The 15,045-nt window shown below is 54.2% G+C and overlaps 1 protein-coding gene across 1 annotated transcript; it reads right to left on the bottom strand.

Annotated features, from left to right (window-relative positions):
* Positions 1-4,606: 4,606 nt before the first annotated feature.
* DHX33 (DEAH-box helicase 33) lies at positions 4,607-14,968 on the bottom strand. Its single transcript, XM_036758166.1, has 12 exons — positions 14,752-14,968; positions 12,485-12,645; positions 11,952-12,179; positions 11,699-11,869; positions 10,980-11,165; positions 10,392-10,503; positions 9,322-9,481; positions 9,082-9,170; positions 8,860-8,990; positions 8,532-8,735; positions 7,726-7,812; positions 4,607-5,170 (listed from the first exon to the last, which is right to left on the bottom strand). The coding sequence occupies exons 1-12, from the start codon at positions 14,957-14,959 to the stop codon at positions 4,862-4,864; spliced, it is 2,046 nt and encodes a 681-aa protein (XP_036614061.1). The 5' UTR covers positions 14,960-14,968; the 3' UTR covers positions 4,607-4,861.
* Between the last annotated feature and the right edge of the window lie 77 nt (positions 14,969-15,045).

Raw genomic sequence — 15,045 nt, 5'->3', positions numbered from 1 at the left:
CTGGCCACCCAAGCTCTCCCAATTGCAGAGGCCTCAGGAGGAAACCCGCTGCCCACCACGAGACAGGGATGCTGGGCTCAGCGTAAATGGACACACTATTTTTAGACGTGGCCAGAACAGACTTTGGTTTGCTTGACTTGTGTTTGTAACTTTTTTTTTGCTTTCTCTATTGTCAAGGGAAGGGAGGTGGGAGGGAATTTGGAAATTAAAAAAATTGAATTTTAAAGATATTCGACAGCTAGATGGCACAGTGGATAAAACACCGGCCCTGGAGACAGGGACCCGAGTTCAAATTCGGCCTCAGACACTGGGCAAGTCACTTAACCGCGATTGCGGGAGGACAAATTCTATGGCTGGAAGAGTCGGACACGACTGAACATGATGCTCCCAAGGAATTCATCCTATAAAAACAACTGTACAAGCAAGAAATATAAATATATGGGGATAGTTGGATATGTATACACAGACACATACACACTTGTCGTTTGGTTGTGTCTGACTCTGTTACCCCATTTGGGATTTTCTTGGCAGAGATACCGGAGAGGTTTGCCATTTCCTTCTCCAGCTCATTTCACAGATGAGAAAACTGAGGCAATTGTCCAGGGTCACACAGCTAGCAACTGGGACCAGCTACTTCTATCCACTGTGCCACTTAGCTGCCCTGATTTTACACACACACACACACACACACACACACAAGATATATATATATATATAATATGTACATGCGATGATTTGGAGATAACGAATAGAGGAAAGGCACAAAGATTAAGGAGGGCCCCGAAAGGCTTCCTGTAGAAAAGGGAATTCTAGTCAAAGGAAGGCAGGAGACAGAGCAAAGGAGGAAGAGCATTCCAGGCACGCTGGTGGGGAGCAGCCAGAGAAAAGGTCTGAGAGATGGAGGAACAGCCAGGAGCCTGGGGTCACTGGATCCACAACTGCAAGCTGGGGAGTAAGGTACAAGAAGAGTGGAAAGGAGGAAGGGGGCAGGTAATGTAGGGCTTTGAACACCAAGCAGAGGATTTTGTGTTTGATCCTAGAAGCACTAGGGAGCCCCGGAATCTGTTAGAGGGGGAGGGGTGTGTGTGTGGGAGAGCATACATGGTCAAACCTGCACTGAGCTTTAGGAAAACCACTTTAGTGACTGAGGGGAGGATGGACTGGAGGGGGGAGGACACTTGAAGCCTGAAGACACCCCCCCCCACTGGCTCCTGGACAGTCCAGCTGTGAGGTGAAGGCTTGCACCAGGGTGGGGCCAGTATTGGGGCGGGGGGCATATCCTAGAGATGTTATCCAGGTGCAAGTGACCACTGATTTACACATGGCAAGAGAGAGTAAAGCGCCGAGTGTGACACCTAGATTGTGGTTCCATTTTGGACCCTCAGAGTAATACAGAAGTTAGAATGGGAGGAGAAAGATGAACTCACTTTTGGACATCTGAGATTAAGACGTGCGCGAGACATCTGCTTCAAGATGTCGAGGAGGCAGCTGGGATGGGAGACTGGAGGTCAGCAGAGAGGCCAGGGCAGGACGGGGAGATGGGAGAATCATCGGCACAGAGATGGTTATTCAGTGGGAGCTGCTGAGGTCACCCAGTGAGGTGGCAGAGGTGGAGAGGGGAGGGCCCAGGACAGAACCCTGAGGGACACCTAGACAGCAGATGTGACACGGATGACCAAAGTAGAGAAAGTGTGGTCAGACAGGGAGAACCAGGAGATGCAAACCTAGAGAGAATCCCGGGGACGGTGATGGGCAGTGTCTGGGCAGTGTCCAAGGCTGCAGAGCTTGAGAAGAGGCCATTGGATTTGGATGGTTAAGAGGTCAGCAGTAACTTTGGAGAGAGCAGTTTGGGTGGAATGGTAAGGCTGGAAGCCAGACTGTGAGGGCTGAAGAAGAGAAGGGAAGAGGCATTTTGTAGATGCCTTTTCTAAGAGTTTTGGTACAATGGGCAGAAGAGACTTAGAACGATAGTTAGCAGGGATGGAAAGATCCAAGAGAGGGTTTTATCAGGATGGGGGAGACTTGGGCCTGTTTGTGGGCAGGAGGGAAGGAGCTGGCAGAGAGGAAGAGGTTGGGGAAAACAGAAGGGGACGATCTGTTGGAGGAGACAGGCTAGTGCAGGTAGAGGTTGGCCTTGATCAGGAGTGAGGCTGCTTCATCCTGTGACCCGGAAGGAGGAGAGAGGGGGGCAGAAGGTGTCTGAGTGCTGGATGATGAGGGAGAGGCAGAAGGGGGAGCTCATGGGAAATGGCCTCAGTTTTTTCTGCAAAATATGAGGCAAGGGTCTGAGCTGAGAGGATGAGCGGAGAGCGAGCACAGGTGGACGGATGAAGGTGACATGGGAGGAAGGCTGAGGCTTGGCTGGGCATAGGAATGTGATGACGAGGCGAGGGATTCAAGAAGGAAGGGCAGTGTAGAGATGGACTGGGGTCAAGGGGTCAAGGTGAGCAGAAGACAGGGGCTGAGATTCGGGAGGTCACAGGGGTGACACAGGGAAGCCAGCCAGCAGATTATGGTCTGACAGGGGAGGCAGCACATCTGTGGCTGAGCTAAGGTCCCAGGGAGGCCCGTCCACATGTGGCTGAGTTGGGGCGGAGGAGCCCCTTGTATGAAGATTCAAGTTGGGTGTCTGGGACCCTCCACATAAGGAAGTGGCCACAGCTACCATCTTCATTGTGACTCTGACTCTTCCTCCTCTCCTTCCCCCTTTTCAGTTTACATTCATGTGCTGTCTGCCCCCATTAGAATGGAAGTCCCTCAAAGGCCAGGGCTGTCTTGGCTTGAATCTGTACTCCCAGGGCTTAGCACAGAGAATAGCTCAGGGTAGGTACTCAAACAATACTCTATTCCTCAGATGCCCAGAGACTTGCTGGGCAAAAAGCCCAATGAGGGCATGGGCCAAACAAGGAGTGCCCACTGACTGGTAATGAAGATGACCACAAAGGGGCTGCTCATCAAGACCTCTGCATCCTCCACTGCCCAGCAGGGCCACAAGCTGTAACCCACACAATAAACAGAGTCAGACGGGGGACACTGGGTCTGCTCAGTTTTCCTTCTTTTTTTTGTATTTCTCTAAGTGGATACATGACCTCAGGGCTGGCAATCCTACTATAAAAAAAATCTGAAGAGAAACAGACCATGTGCCTCAAGAGATTCCCAGTCAGAGGCGGAAGGAGAGAGGGGGAAGGGCGGGAATGAGTTAGGTGGATGGGAGGGTACAATTAGAAAAGAAGAAATGCATAAGACAATTTGATTACATAGGCAACATTAACGCACCTGGCACAAGGAGGGAATGGTCAGGTGGGAAGTCTTTGTATCAAATATCTCTGACAGGGGTTTGGTGTCCAAGACACCAAACAATGAATACATAGGCATAAGACCGATGACCATTCCCCAAAGGATATGAACCAACAGTAAGAGCAAAGAGCACAAGCACATGGAAAAATGCTCACTGGTAACGAGAAGAATGCAAACTCAAACAAGCCTGAGGTTTCGCCTAATACACACCCGGCAAACTGGCCCAAATGACCAAAAAGGGCCCGGTCTATGTTGGAGGAGGGATGGGAAGACAGGCATACTAATGCATTGTTGGTGGAGCTGTGGAACTATTTGGTAAAGAACTGATGTGGGTGACTGAAAGGGAAGCCTGAGAAAATCTCTGTGAACTGATGCAGAGGTGAAAAAGTGTTATACAAGCCAACCACTGCCCTCTAAGCTTGATGAAAGCATGGGTTATGTTTGATCTGAATTCTGCAGCTTCCCCTGCGAGAGGGCAAGGCTCTCACACACTGAGCTTGGTCCTGAAGCCTGGCACAGGGCTGCGTGGGTTGGGTACCTCACGCCAATTGTGCTGGACAAGGAGAAGGGCAGCTGCCAGGGACTGAGCAGAGACTGGGGAAGTGCCTGGTGGAAGGGGTGGGGCAGTGTGTGCACCCATTTCTTTTTGTTTGTTTGGCTTTGGAGGGGGGAAGGCAGGGCAATTGGGGTTAAGCGACTTGCCTAAGGTCACACAACTAGTAAGTGTGTCAAGTGTCTGAGGCCAGACTTGAACTCAGGTCCTGCTGACTCTAGGGCCGGTGCTCTACTCACTGTGCCACCTAGCTGCCCATGTGTGTGTGCCCACTTCTACTGGGGGATGGCTGCCACTTCCAAATATTTGAAAGGTCATCTGTGTAAGAATCATCTTAGTTAGGAGCAGCTGTTTGGTGATGTGGAAAGTGCTGGATTGTAAGGAAATGCCGAGTCCGGGACCTGCCTCATTCCCTGCTAAAGTCACATCGACTCCACTCGCCTCAGCTTCCATAGCACAGAAATGGGCATGATAATGGCACCTAGCCTAGGGTAGTTGGAAGGCTCGAATGATAAGGTGGATAGATAAAAAGAACTCTGCCACCTGTCACTGTCACCACCAGCAGCTGGAAAGCGGCAGACAGACCGAAGAATTCCCTCAAGCTCCATGGCTCCTGGCAGGGAGGGGTTCGCAGCCACAACCCCAAGACCTCTCTCTCCACCCCTCATCTCCTCACACCTGTCCTAATGGACAGAGGAACGGACATCTGGCAATGCCACTGGATGAGCCCAGGCTAAATAGATGAGGCCATGTAGCTGCAGCATCTCCTTCCTAAAAATGTTACAAAAGTAAATTTATTGCATTTTCAATTGAAAAACTATATGGATAAAAACTTTAGCCAACCACGACAGATTCCTGCCCACCAGCCAGTGATGAGCGCAGCTCAAACCTTCACTGCAGTTTCCAAAGCCATGACAGTTTTGGAGCTCTGACCTTCCCTTTCTGCCCCGCAGTCTAAGGCTGCTGGCCACCTCTCCCATCCCGGTCAAACGTTGGCCCAGGACTCAAGGCTCAGCTGCGGGCGGCCCGCATCTTCCTACGGAAGTACTCGGGGGCGGCATCATAGAGCCAGTCCGGATCGACCACGCAAAGGTCCCTCATGTAGCACTTATTAGTGGACAGCAGCTCATTGTAGGTGACACAGGCTGGTTTGCAGTGGAACAGCACAGAGGATGGGTGGATGGACACTGGTTGGCGGGTGTCCACGGTGACATAGGTCCCGTCAGGCTGAAGCTCAGCCGTGTTCATGAAAAGGCCGTGCGCCAGGCATCGGCGAATGTTCCCCGTATCTGCTCGTGAAGACTCGATTGGCATCGACATCTGTCCAGAAAGAGGAGGGGAAAGATCACTCTTGATCCCCCAATTCTCCCCCACAGACTGGGGTTCTGGCCAGGACCCTGAGCCCCAGCTGGCTGGTGCATGGTGGGGAAGCTTAGGTCCTCTTCCTCCTCATGCCAGAATCTCTCAACTAAATCAAGGTGCTAACCCCAGGAGTGACCCTGGGGAGCAGGAGACGGCCCCCTGTTGTGCCGCTAATAAGAGACACACCCCACCAGGAAGCTGACTCTTCAGAGGAACCATCAGCAAGTTCAGTTGAGGGGTAGAGACTCTGATAATTTTAGCCAAGAATAGTCTAAAATTCTGTAGAGAAAGTCATTCTGGGAAACTCACAAGACTGAAATTCTGAAGATGCAAAAAAAAGAAACAACCCTGATAAGGAAAAGTGGTCTAAAGAGCTCTCCCTAAATGGGCATGCTGAGACTATAGACATGGACAGGAAGGGGAGGCAAGGAGAGGAGAGGTGCTAGAGAGGACGGTGCTGAGCCTGCCCAGCATCGGGAATGCCAAGGCTCTACCATGAGCCTGGCCTCAAGAGGAGCGGGAATGTGAGCAACTCCACTGAAGAACGAGGTGCACAGAAAGTGGGAGAGGGCCGCTGGCTGGCAGGAGTGGGATGGTCAGAGTGATGGTCAGAGAAGTCGGGTCTGGTCAACTGTTATTCCCTGCCCTCACCTCCCCAGCAGGGAGAGCAACCTTCACCCTTGGAGAGTCAGAGGGAGCCAACACACGTGACTAGGAGATTTAGGGTGTATCTTGGCTGCTCTTCGTGAATTCTAATCATCCTCAGGCTGATAAGGTGAGGGTGGGCTGACATCAGTGACCTCCAAAAGATGATACAAAATGGCATCAGGAAGCCTGGCAGAGCTGGATGGGTATGGTGACCCCCCGCCCCCCCACCTCTCCTGGCTGAAGCTGCTCTGAAATCTGCTGGACCAGCTTCATTCTTTAGGGTCACAGTCTAATGGAAGGTGCGAGGGACGAGGACGGCCCATTCTGGTGGGCTGACTCGTTTACTTCTGAAGGAAAGGAATCCATTGCTATGCACCCCCTTTGCTAATCTTGCTGAACTGGCTTCCTCCCATCCCACAGGATTTCTCAAGGTGCTTCCTGATTACAAATGGAGGGATACAAGAATCACTTGCTCCAAGGGGATGAGCAGGCTCATGTTCCAAAGGCCTTGCTCTCGACTTCCCAGTCTGCAGGACTAAGTGCTCACCATGTCTGTACAAAGCTCCCTCCCTTGCCCATGGGGTTGGAGCTCCTGCATGAAGGCGCCCCTCCGTGCCCATGGTATCTCTGGGATCAATTACTCACCCCAGAGAGCTCCTCACCCAGCTGCTGCTGCTGGGGACCAGCTGGGAACAATCTGCCAGTTCAACAGAGAGCATGTGGTCTTGTGTGTCAAGACTGTGACCACTAGGTTCACTGATATCCCCACTGGAAGCTAACCTAACCCAAGAGAGGAACAGCATAGGGGACAGTCTGCCCCAATTTAAACAAACTCGAGGCCAAGTGTCATACTCTTCTTAGCAAAACCAGAGAAAGACACAGGCTAAAAGTTATCATAGCTATGGATGGGCTCAGAATTGGCACAAAGGCCAGAGCCCAAGAGTGGTCCTTGGTGGCTGAGCATCAGCCTGAAGAGGCAAGAGTCCCACAGGGGTCTGTGATGGCCCCTTGTCCAATTTCCAAGTCCTACAAGCCTGGGAAGAGAGCTGACTCACAGACCTTGACAGCTGAGAACACTGAACCTTCTCTAAGAGTTTTGGTAAAACACAAAGCCTGAGCTTGCCCGCCCCCCCTCCCCCCCCCCCACCGCCCCGGCAAGATTCAAGGCTTTCACAGACAACAGAAGCACAGACATCGGGACCTAGGATGATGATGATGCCTCCCTAGTCAGGCGCAGGGCACAGAGCTGTGCTCAGTACTGGGTCCACAGGTTAGGAAGGGTGAAGGTCAGTAGGAATGTCCAAAGGAGGGCCCAGGACTGGCCAGAAGAACTCGGGGTATCCTGTCTGCCAAAGCCTTAGGAGGAGCCCTGAGTACATGAAGAGCTGAGACATGGACTATTTTGGCCAAACCAGAGCTGCCCCCAAACAGGAGGGACTGCCTGAGGGGTGGCACCTGAGGAGCTGCCAACTCACAGCTAACCCTGATTTCCACAAGACCATCATGGTTAAGCTACACAAAGGTCCTCTGGCCCTAAGAGTGAGCAGGCAGAGAAGGAACAAGGGACTGACCTTGGATGAAGGCTCCAATCAACAAGACAAAATGAACCAAAGGAATGTCCACTCTGATGCGTGGCTTGGGAAGGAGCATGTGCTCCAGAGAATGACTGGCATCAATCCTGGCCGGCTGGCTTCACTGATGGAGCTCCTGCCGTGAGGGGAGGCTGGTGGCTGCGGCTGGCAGCGGCTGTGCTGCACCCACCTGCCTGCCTGCCAGAGGGCAGGGCCTGGGGCCACTTGGGCACTCAGAGGAGCTGCTTTCTCAGGGGGCCGTGCCCTCACATGCCAGAGAAAGCCCCACGTTACCTTGATACAGATGTCCCGCAGCTGGGCTCGGACTTCTGCCACTAGCATCATGTTCTTGCTGTTAACAAAATTCTCTCGGCACCATTCCTGGGGATGAGAAAAAGTGTGTGCACGTCCCTTAGTCTCCTGGAAGCAGGGTCTACTTCGGGCAGGGTATGACCCACTGGGGCTGGAGGGTGGCCTGCTCCAGTGGCTGACCTGCCCAGGCCACTGGGGAGCAGGTGAAGCTGGCAGACAGAGCCCTGGCTCTCTGGACACTCTGAGGCTATCCTCCCTCAGGATGCTACCCCTGGCAAGGGCAGTTAGGACATGGTGTCATGTCTTTATATGGGGTGGAGGCAGTCAGGATCAGTGCCAGGGCTCCAATCCTGTAAACAACATACACTAATGTCCCATCACAGTGACTGGCCTTAGCAAAGAGCCTGGCACCCAGTGAGCACCTGATAAATGTGTATTGTCTGCCTGGCTGGCCTTGCATGCATGCGCATGGACTTTAAACTGTGACCGACATGAAAAGGGAATGAAACATAACTCCCCTCCTCCCTCACAGAAGAGAGGTGGGAGATGACCAGGGCAGTGTGTTGTATACAAGGCCATGGCACAGTGGCTGGTTTGTTTTCAGTCACAAAGTCAAGTCTGGAATTGGGCTGGAAAAAGGGTAAAGATGGGACCGGGGCTGTGCTAGTCAGTTAGTGCCTGGTCTGGGGCCCCGAGTGATCAGGGTCTGGCCAAGACCTCCTCGAGGTCTGGGTTCCAGGTCCACGCCAAGGGAAGCCAGAGCTGAGGGGACCAGGTTCTCCACTTACCCTGTTCCCGCCAACGTTTCTGAAGGCTCGGTACACATTTAGCAGGGTCAGGTGGTCCCCCTCGCTGGAGACAAACTTCTTTCTGACGCACTGCACCTCATCCCGCCGGGAGGGAGGGTTGTACAGGACGCTGTCCACAGACAGCAGCGAAACAATGGTCAGTATCTCCTCAGTGCAGTGGAATTTGGGGGAGAGAAGGATGGTCTGCAAAGGACAAACGGGCAGCTGCTGAGACCCAGATTGTGGGCCTCCGCAGGGCCAGAGGCTCTGGAGAGGAAAGGCACACAGAACCATCTGTCTCCGTCCCAGGCCAACGGCAGGGACTTACTTTGGCAAACTTGGGCTCCAAGGGGAAGGCTGCCATCTTCCTTCCAGTCGGGGTCAGCACCAGTGGCTCGTCTTTCTTCTGCTGGAGGGCCCCCAGCAGCTCCAGTTGCTCTAGAGCTGCTTGGAGATGATCTGCAGGGGACACAGCACAGAGAGGAGCCCGAAGCCTCCCCAGAACAGCCCCCACCTTGGTCCATGAGCCCTGCAAAGGCACCCCACTCACCTGGAGATGGTTTAGACATGAAATCAAAAGTGAGGACGTTGGGCACGCGCAAGGCCAAGAGCTGCAGGATGACACTGGCCAGGTTACACCTAGGAAGAGCCCGGGCAGGGCAAGGGCACAGTCACTGACCCCTCTCTGACTCAGTCAATACACAAGGAAGGGGTGCCAGGAGCAGGAGGCTGGAAATCCCAACCCAAGCCAAGAAAAAGGCCCATGAGGAGAAGGGGGGACCCTTCACACCTCTGGATCTCTGGGATCGTCATCTTATCGAATTTCTCAAACTCGTCCTCCGTGTACAGGCGGTAACAAGCCCCGCTGTCCTCGCGGCCAGCCCGCCCCGTCCGCTGCCATGCTTGGGTCTTTGATACACGCTGGACAGCCAACACCTCAAGGCCACTGTCTGGGAAGAACAGAGCCGGTGCAGTCAAAATCTCCAACACTCCACAAATAGAAGCTGGGTTCTTTCTGGCCCTGTTGGGCCTCGAGCCCCCTGAGGGCCAGCCAGCCCTGCCTTGCTCTGCCCTCTTCTGACCACACCATAGCGAGGGATGTTGGGAAGCTGGAGAGCAGCTGGAGGAAGACCACGAAGGTGAAGAAGTGACCTGAACCAGTGTCTGAAGGAGCTAGCTTAGAGAAGAGAGGGCGAGAGGGGGTATGCGTGTGGAGGGGAGAGGGACGACAGGAGTCCCTAAGGATCTGAGGGGATACAATTGGGTTCACCTTGGTCTGCTTGACCCAAGAGGGTGAGGAGCAGAGATGGGGTGCAGTGGGAAAGAGGAAGGCTTGGGGTGAATGTCTGGAGAGTGTCCCAAAGTACAGGGGGCAGTTTCCCAAGTCTGGGATTCTAGGAGCCAGAGGGCCCAGGCACATGCCGAGTCTGGGAACCACAGCAGAAATGGAAGGGAGAGGAGCCCTGAGCTACTGACCCTGAGGGTCCGGGCTATGGAGCTGAAGTCATGGGCAGGGGAACAAGATGGGCAAACACTTCTCTCAGCTCGCCATACAAACAGCTTCCAGGAATGTACATGATCTGTGCAACCACGATGACAAAGTTCCCAAGTCTTCCACATCCCCCATCTCTCTCGGGTGTGTGGGTGTGGTGTGGTGTGGTGTGGTGTGGTGTGGTGTGGTGTGGTGTGGTGTGGTGTGGTGTGGTGTGTGTGTGTGTGTGTGTGTGTGTCTGTGTGTGTGTGTGTGTGTGTGTGTGTCTCTCTCTCTCTCTCTCTCTCTCTCTCTCTCATCCTCCAGCCTGCCCTGCTTAGGAAAAGCACCATCTGGGAGTGCCCCTCTCCCCAGCGCTGGACACTCACCAGGACTGTACCTCTTGGCCTTCACCATGCCAGTGTCAATCACGTGCTTTATGCCTGTGATGGTAATGGAGGTTTCTGCAATGTTGGTTGAAATGATCACTTTGCGAGAACCCTGAAGGGTAAAGACAGCCCCAAAGCCCTGTGAGTGATGGCCAAAATGTATTTAAACACCCCTGTGTGTTGGCCTGGTCTCTCCCTGGACAGATCTAAGGCAGGAGGGGACCATGGGAAGGGGGAGAACCTCTTCAGGCACCTTCCCTGGGGCATGGCTGCCATTCTCGGGCCAGGATGGCTCAGTGAAACGGCTGTCTCTGACCACAGCTGCAGAAAGTCAAGGGGGAAGAGAGAAGCAGTCAAGCTGCTGGGAGGCCTCCCTCCTTGTGTCATGACCCCTCTGATGACCTCCCCTGATTCTGGGGTCCCTGGACAGAACAAACCAAGCCAAGTCTCTAGGCCTCCCCTCAGCACCACAACCAGGAGATGATGGTTCAGGGTCCAGGTCACTGACCCAACAACCATATGAATTAACATGGAGGCACACATAGTGCCCAGAAGCGAGGGAGGGCCAATGCTTTCTGCAGGACTGACCTTGGGGGCCCCCTGGAAGACCCTGAGCTGCTGGGAGCTGGGGAGGGAGGCATACAGCGGCAGCACCAGCAGTGGTGGGCAGCCTTCGGGCAGGTGCCGGGCGATGTCTCGGCAGGCTTTGCAAAGGGCCTCAATTTCCTCCTGACCCGTGAGAAACACCAGGATGTGCTGAGAAGAAGGTGCTTCCTGCATGGGGGCAGAGCCAAAGATAGGCCTCTGATTAGGCACCTAGAGCACCCTGATCAGAACACAGCCCCTGCCCTCAAGAAGCTTCCAGTCTAGTAGAGAAGAATCACCTGAGAACACAGAACCACAGGGTCAGGGGTGCTGGAGAATCTTCCTAGGACAGTCCCAGGGCAGGGGGGTGGGGGAGGAAGCACAGAGTTCCTGAACCCCACTGGATCTGCAGCTGGATGAGAGCTGGGCCAACTTCACCTGGCTGGGGCCTCACCACTGCTGTGAATCTCCCAGGGAAATTTGGGCATTTAGGGTTAAGGTGTGAGGATGGAGCACAGAAAACGGGGGTGTATGAGGTTCTCATAACTCTCCATCCCACTGGAGGAGGGAATATTACACCAGGCCAGTTGAGGGGCATCTTTCTCTGCCTGGTCACATGTTCTGAACTCAGTCACTCCTCACCCAACCCCTCAGGGTCCCACGGCCAAGATCCAGCCCTGCCAGGCCCACAGGGGCCTCCTCTGCTCCTCACTGAAGCTCACCTGGTGAATCTGGAAGATGGACACCAGCGCAGCATGGAGGTAATCACTCTGCGGCTGTTTGGTGTAGTAAACCTGGATGGGGTGCTGCCGACCTTCCACGTAGAGGACGGGGGCACCGTCAAAGTACCGGGAGAAGAGGTCCACATCCATGGTGGCTGACATGACGAGGACCTACAGAGACAGTCCAGCTCAGGGGAGGGAGGGACACAGCACATGGTGGGCCAGGGTCCCACTTGGCCACTGCCAAACTCACTCTGAGCAGAGGCTTCCTTAGCTCCTTCCGCCTGCGCTGGGCAGCTTTCACCACCCCCAAGAGCACATCCGTATGGATGGTCCGCTCATGGGCCTCGTCCAAAATGACAAAGCTATACTTTCGCAGCAGAGTGTCAGCCATGGCTTCCCGGAGCAGCATCCCATCCGTAAGAAACAGGATTCTGGTGTCCTCAGAAGTGACGTCATCAAAGCGGACAGTGTAGCCCACCTGCAAGAAGTAGGTGAAGCTGAGCCAAAGGCCAAAGGCCCTGTGAACATAGGCTGGGTCGCCCCTTGGGGAGCCATGGATTCTGACTGACAGGGGGTGGGGGTTAGTTGGGACCTCAGTTTCCCCATCTGTAACAGGAAGGGCCGGTCCAGTTCATCTCTAACTCCAGAGCTTCCAACCCTGAAAATGTACTTCCTCGATCATTTAGCCAGAAAGGGGTCAAAGCATCATGACCTAGCTGGAGTCCAGACCCGTCTGGAGAAGAGTAGCCCATCTCAGGATGCCGTTCCAGACAAACTACCCACCAGCTTGCCTAGTTCTGTCCCCTTTTCATCCGAGACTCTGGCAGCCAGGGAGATGGCAGCAACTCGGCGAGGCTGTGTCACAGCGATGATGCCTTGGCAGCCCAGGCCCGCCTCGTAAAGGTACTGGGGGATCTGCGTCGTCTTCCCTGAGCCGGTCTCCCCTGGGTAATGAACACGGGAGAGAGAATGCCTTTCATGAACCCCTGCCCATGTCCAGAATGTGGAGACTCCAGAGTTAGGGCAATGCACTCCAACATGTCGGAGGACAGAGAAAGACTGGGTTGGATGTGCCCAAGCGCTGGCCAGGGCTCTGGTCCTCCAGCTCAGGGGCTGCAGAGGGATTGGCCAAGGGTCTCTGAAGCCACAAAGAAGCACACTGACCTTTGGAGGAAACACTGAAACCCAAGGGTCTTCCAGACACTGAACACACATCTTAGACATGGAGATGACTGAGTTTTGAGAGTGTGTGCTCTTACTTCCCTAGGACCTCCAGGATCAGACATGAACTCCTCTGTGGCTTTTAAATCCTGGCCTGCTCTTTCCAGTCATCTTATCCTTTACTTGCCTCCACTTAGGCTAGCGCCACAGAGCACAAAACGCCAGGCCTGGAGTCCGGAAGACTCATCTTCGGATCTCAAATCCAGCCTCAGACGCTTCCTAGCTGTGTGACCCTGGGCAAGTCACTTCAGCCTGTTTGCCTCAATTTCCTCATCTATAAAGTGAGCTGGAGAAGGAAATGGCAAACCATTCCAGTGCCTTTGCCAAGAAAACTCCAAATGAGGTCCCAAAAAGTCAGACACAACTGAACAAAAACTCACACTACAGTCAGCCACACTGGCCAGCTTGCTGTCCCATCTCTTTCTCACAGCCTCTCAGCATCCCTGGTGTCCTTCAAAACAAAAGAACCTCGACCCCTGAAAGACGGAGGTAAAAGAGGGGCCGATGCACAAGGTGGAGCCTCTGAAGATCCTCCCAGGCCCCTCTTTTCATCACATCAGAATGACTCATTTGTCTTGGGACTCTGCAGGCCTCCTCAGGCGCCCCAGGCCAGTGGTGGAGCTTGGGATGTTCCCAGAAGCAATCCAAGCTTGAAGTGTGGAGAAGCATTTTTACCCACTCCCTCTTCCTTCTTTCCTTTCAGACCGAGTCTGTTTTGCTGGCCCATTACCCATAGAACATGCCCTAATGGTGAATATACCCCAGGATTCTAGGCTGGATTCTCTTTTCTCTATACTCTGAGGTAGCTTTGAGGCTCAGTGGACAGAATTCAGGGCCTAGAGTCAGGAAGTTGTGTAACCCTGGTCACACAACCTTGAATAGTCTCAGTTTCTTCACCTGTAAAAATGGAATAATCACAACGCCTACTTCCCAGGGATTTATAAAGGTTAAGAAAACTCATGCAAATAGCTTTGCAAACCCTAAGTCAATATAGAAATGCTATATCAGCTCCCACAGGTTCAACTACCACCTCTAAGCCTCTACATCGAGCCCAGATTCCTTTCCTCTTCAACATAGCCCTGCATCTGCAGCTGCCCACTGGACATCTCAAGCTGGATGGCCCAAGCAGAACTCATCATCTTTCCTTCAAGTCCCCCAGGTTCACAACCCAGGAATCATCCTGGACTCTTCACTTTCTCACCGCCCAGATCCAATCTGGTGCCAAGGCCTGTCGATTTCACCTTGGCTGCATCTCATCTATTTCTCCTTGGCAACATTTCTCCTGATTTCACAAGAACATCTCTAGTCAGTTTCCCCTCTGCACCATCTCTGCGATAGCCCCCTTCTCTCCCTGGATCCTGTCCCTACTCCGGTACAGACCCTGGTCACCTCGGCTATTACAATAGCTGCTGGGGAGGGGGAGGTGTCCTCCTGCTTCACTCCAGTCCACCCTCCATTCAATCACCAAAGGGATTTTCCTAAAGCTCAGGTCTGACCATGTCACCCTACCCCCGTCCCCCTAATAAACTCCACTGGCTCCCTGTGGCCTCCGTAATGTAATACAAAATGCTCAGATTGGCATTCGAAGCCCTGCATAACATGGTCCCTGGCGCCTTTCAGAAGGCCCAGGGCTTCAGTGATCTCAGTGAGCATGCGCACCGTGCACTCCCTGCCTCAAGTGACGCAGCGGCCATGTTCTGCACGCCATGTGTCCCACTCGCGCGTGCGCACCTCCTTTTCCCTCCGCCCGCTCGCCTCTCCCGGCCCAGAGTGTCCTGCTCTTCGCCCTCCTGCCAGCAGAGGGCGCCCCGCCCGCTCCCGGACCTCACCAATGAGCACGGCGCACTCGACGCTCCGCAGGCGGGCCAACAGCGGCCCGCGCGCCGTGAAGATGGGCAGACTCCGGCGCTGACGCTCCAGGGCCTCGGCTCCCAGTGGTGGCCGGCGGCCCCCAGGCAGCATAGCGCCGCGGCTCCCGGGGACCCCGGGCCCGGCCCGGAAGCGCTTGGCCGGAGGAGGGCCGCACTCCTCCGGCATTGCGGGGTAGCAGCGTGCGGGGACTTAGAGCGCCTGCGCACAGGGGTTGGCCCGGAAATGCTCCTGCGCACGAGGGCCCGGGGGAG

This window comes from Trichosurus vulpecula, chromosome 4 (genome assembly GCF_011100635.1).
Source record: "Trichosurus vulpecula isolate mTriVul1 chromosome 4, mTriVul1.pri, whole genome shotgun sequence".
Taxonomy (NCBI): domain Eukaryota; kingdom Metazoa; phylum Chordata; class Mammalia; order Diprotodontia; family Phalangeridae; genus Trichosurus; species Trichosurus vulpecula.
The sequence above is the reverse complement of the archived record's forward strand: the minus strand, read 5'-3'. Positions and strand labels throughout refer to the sequence as shown.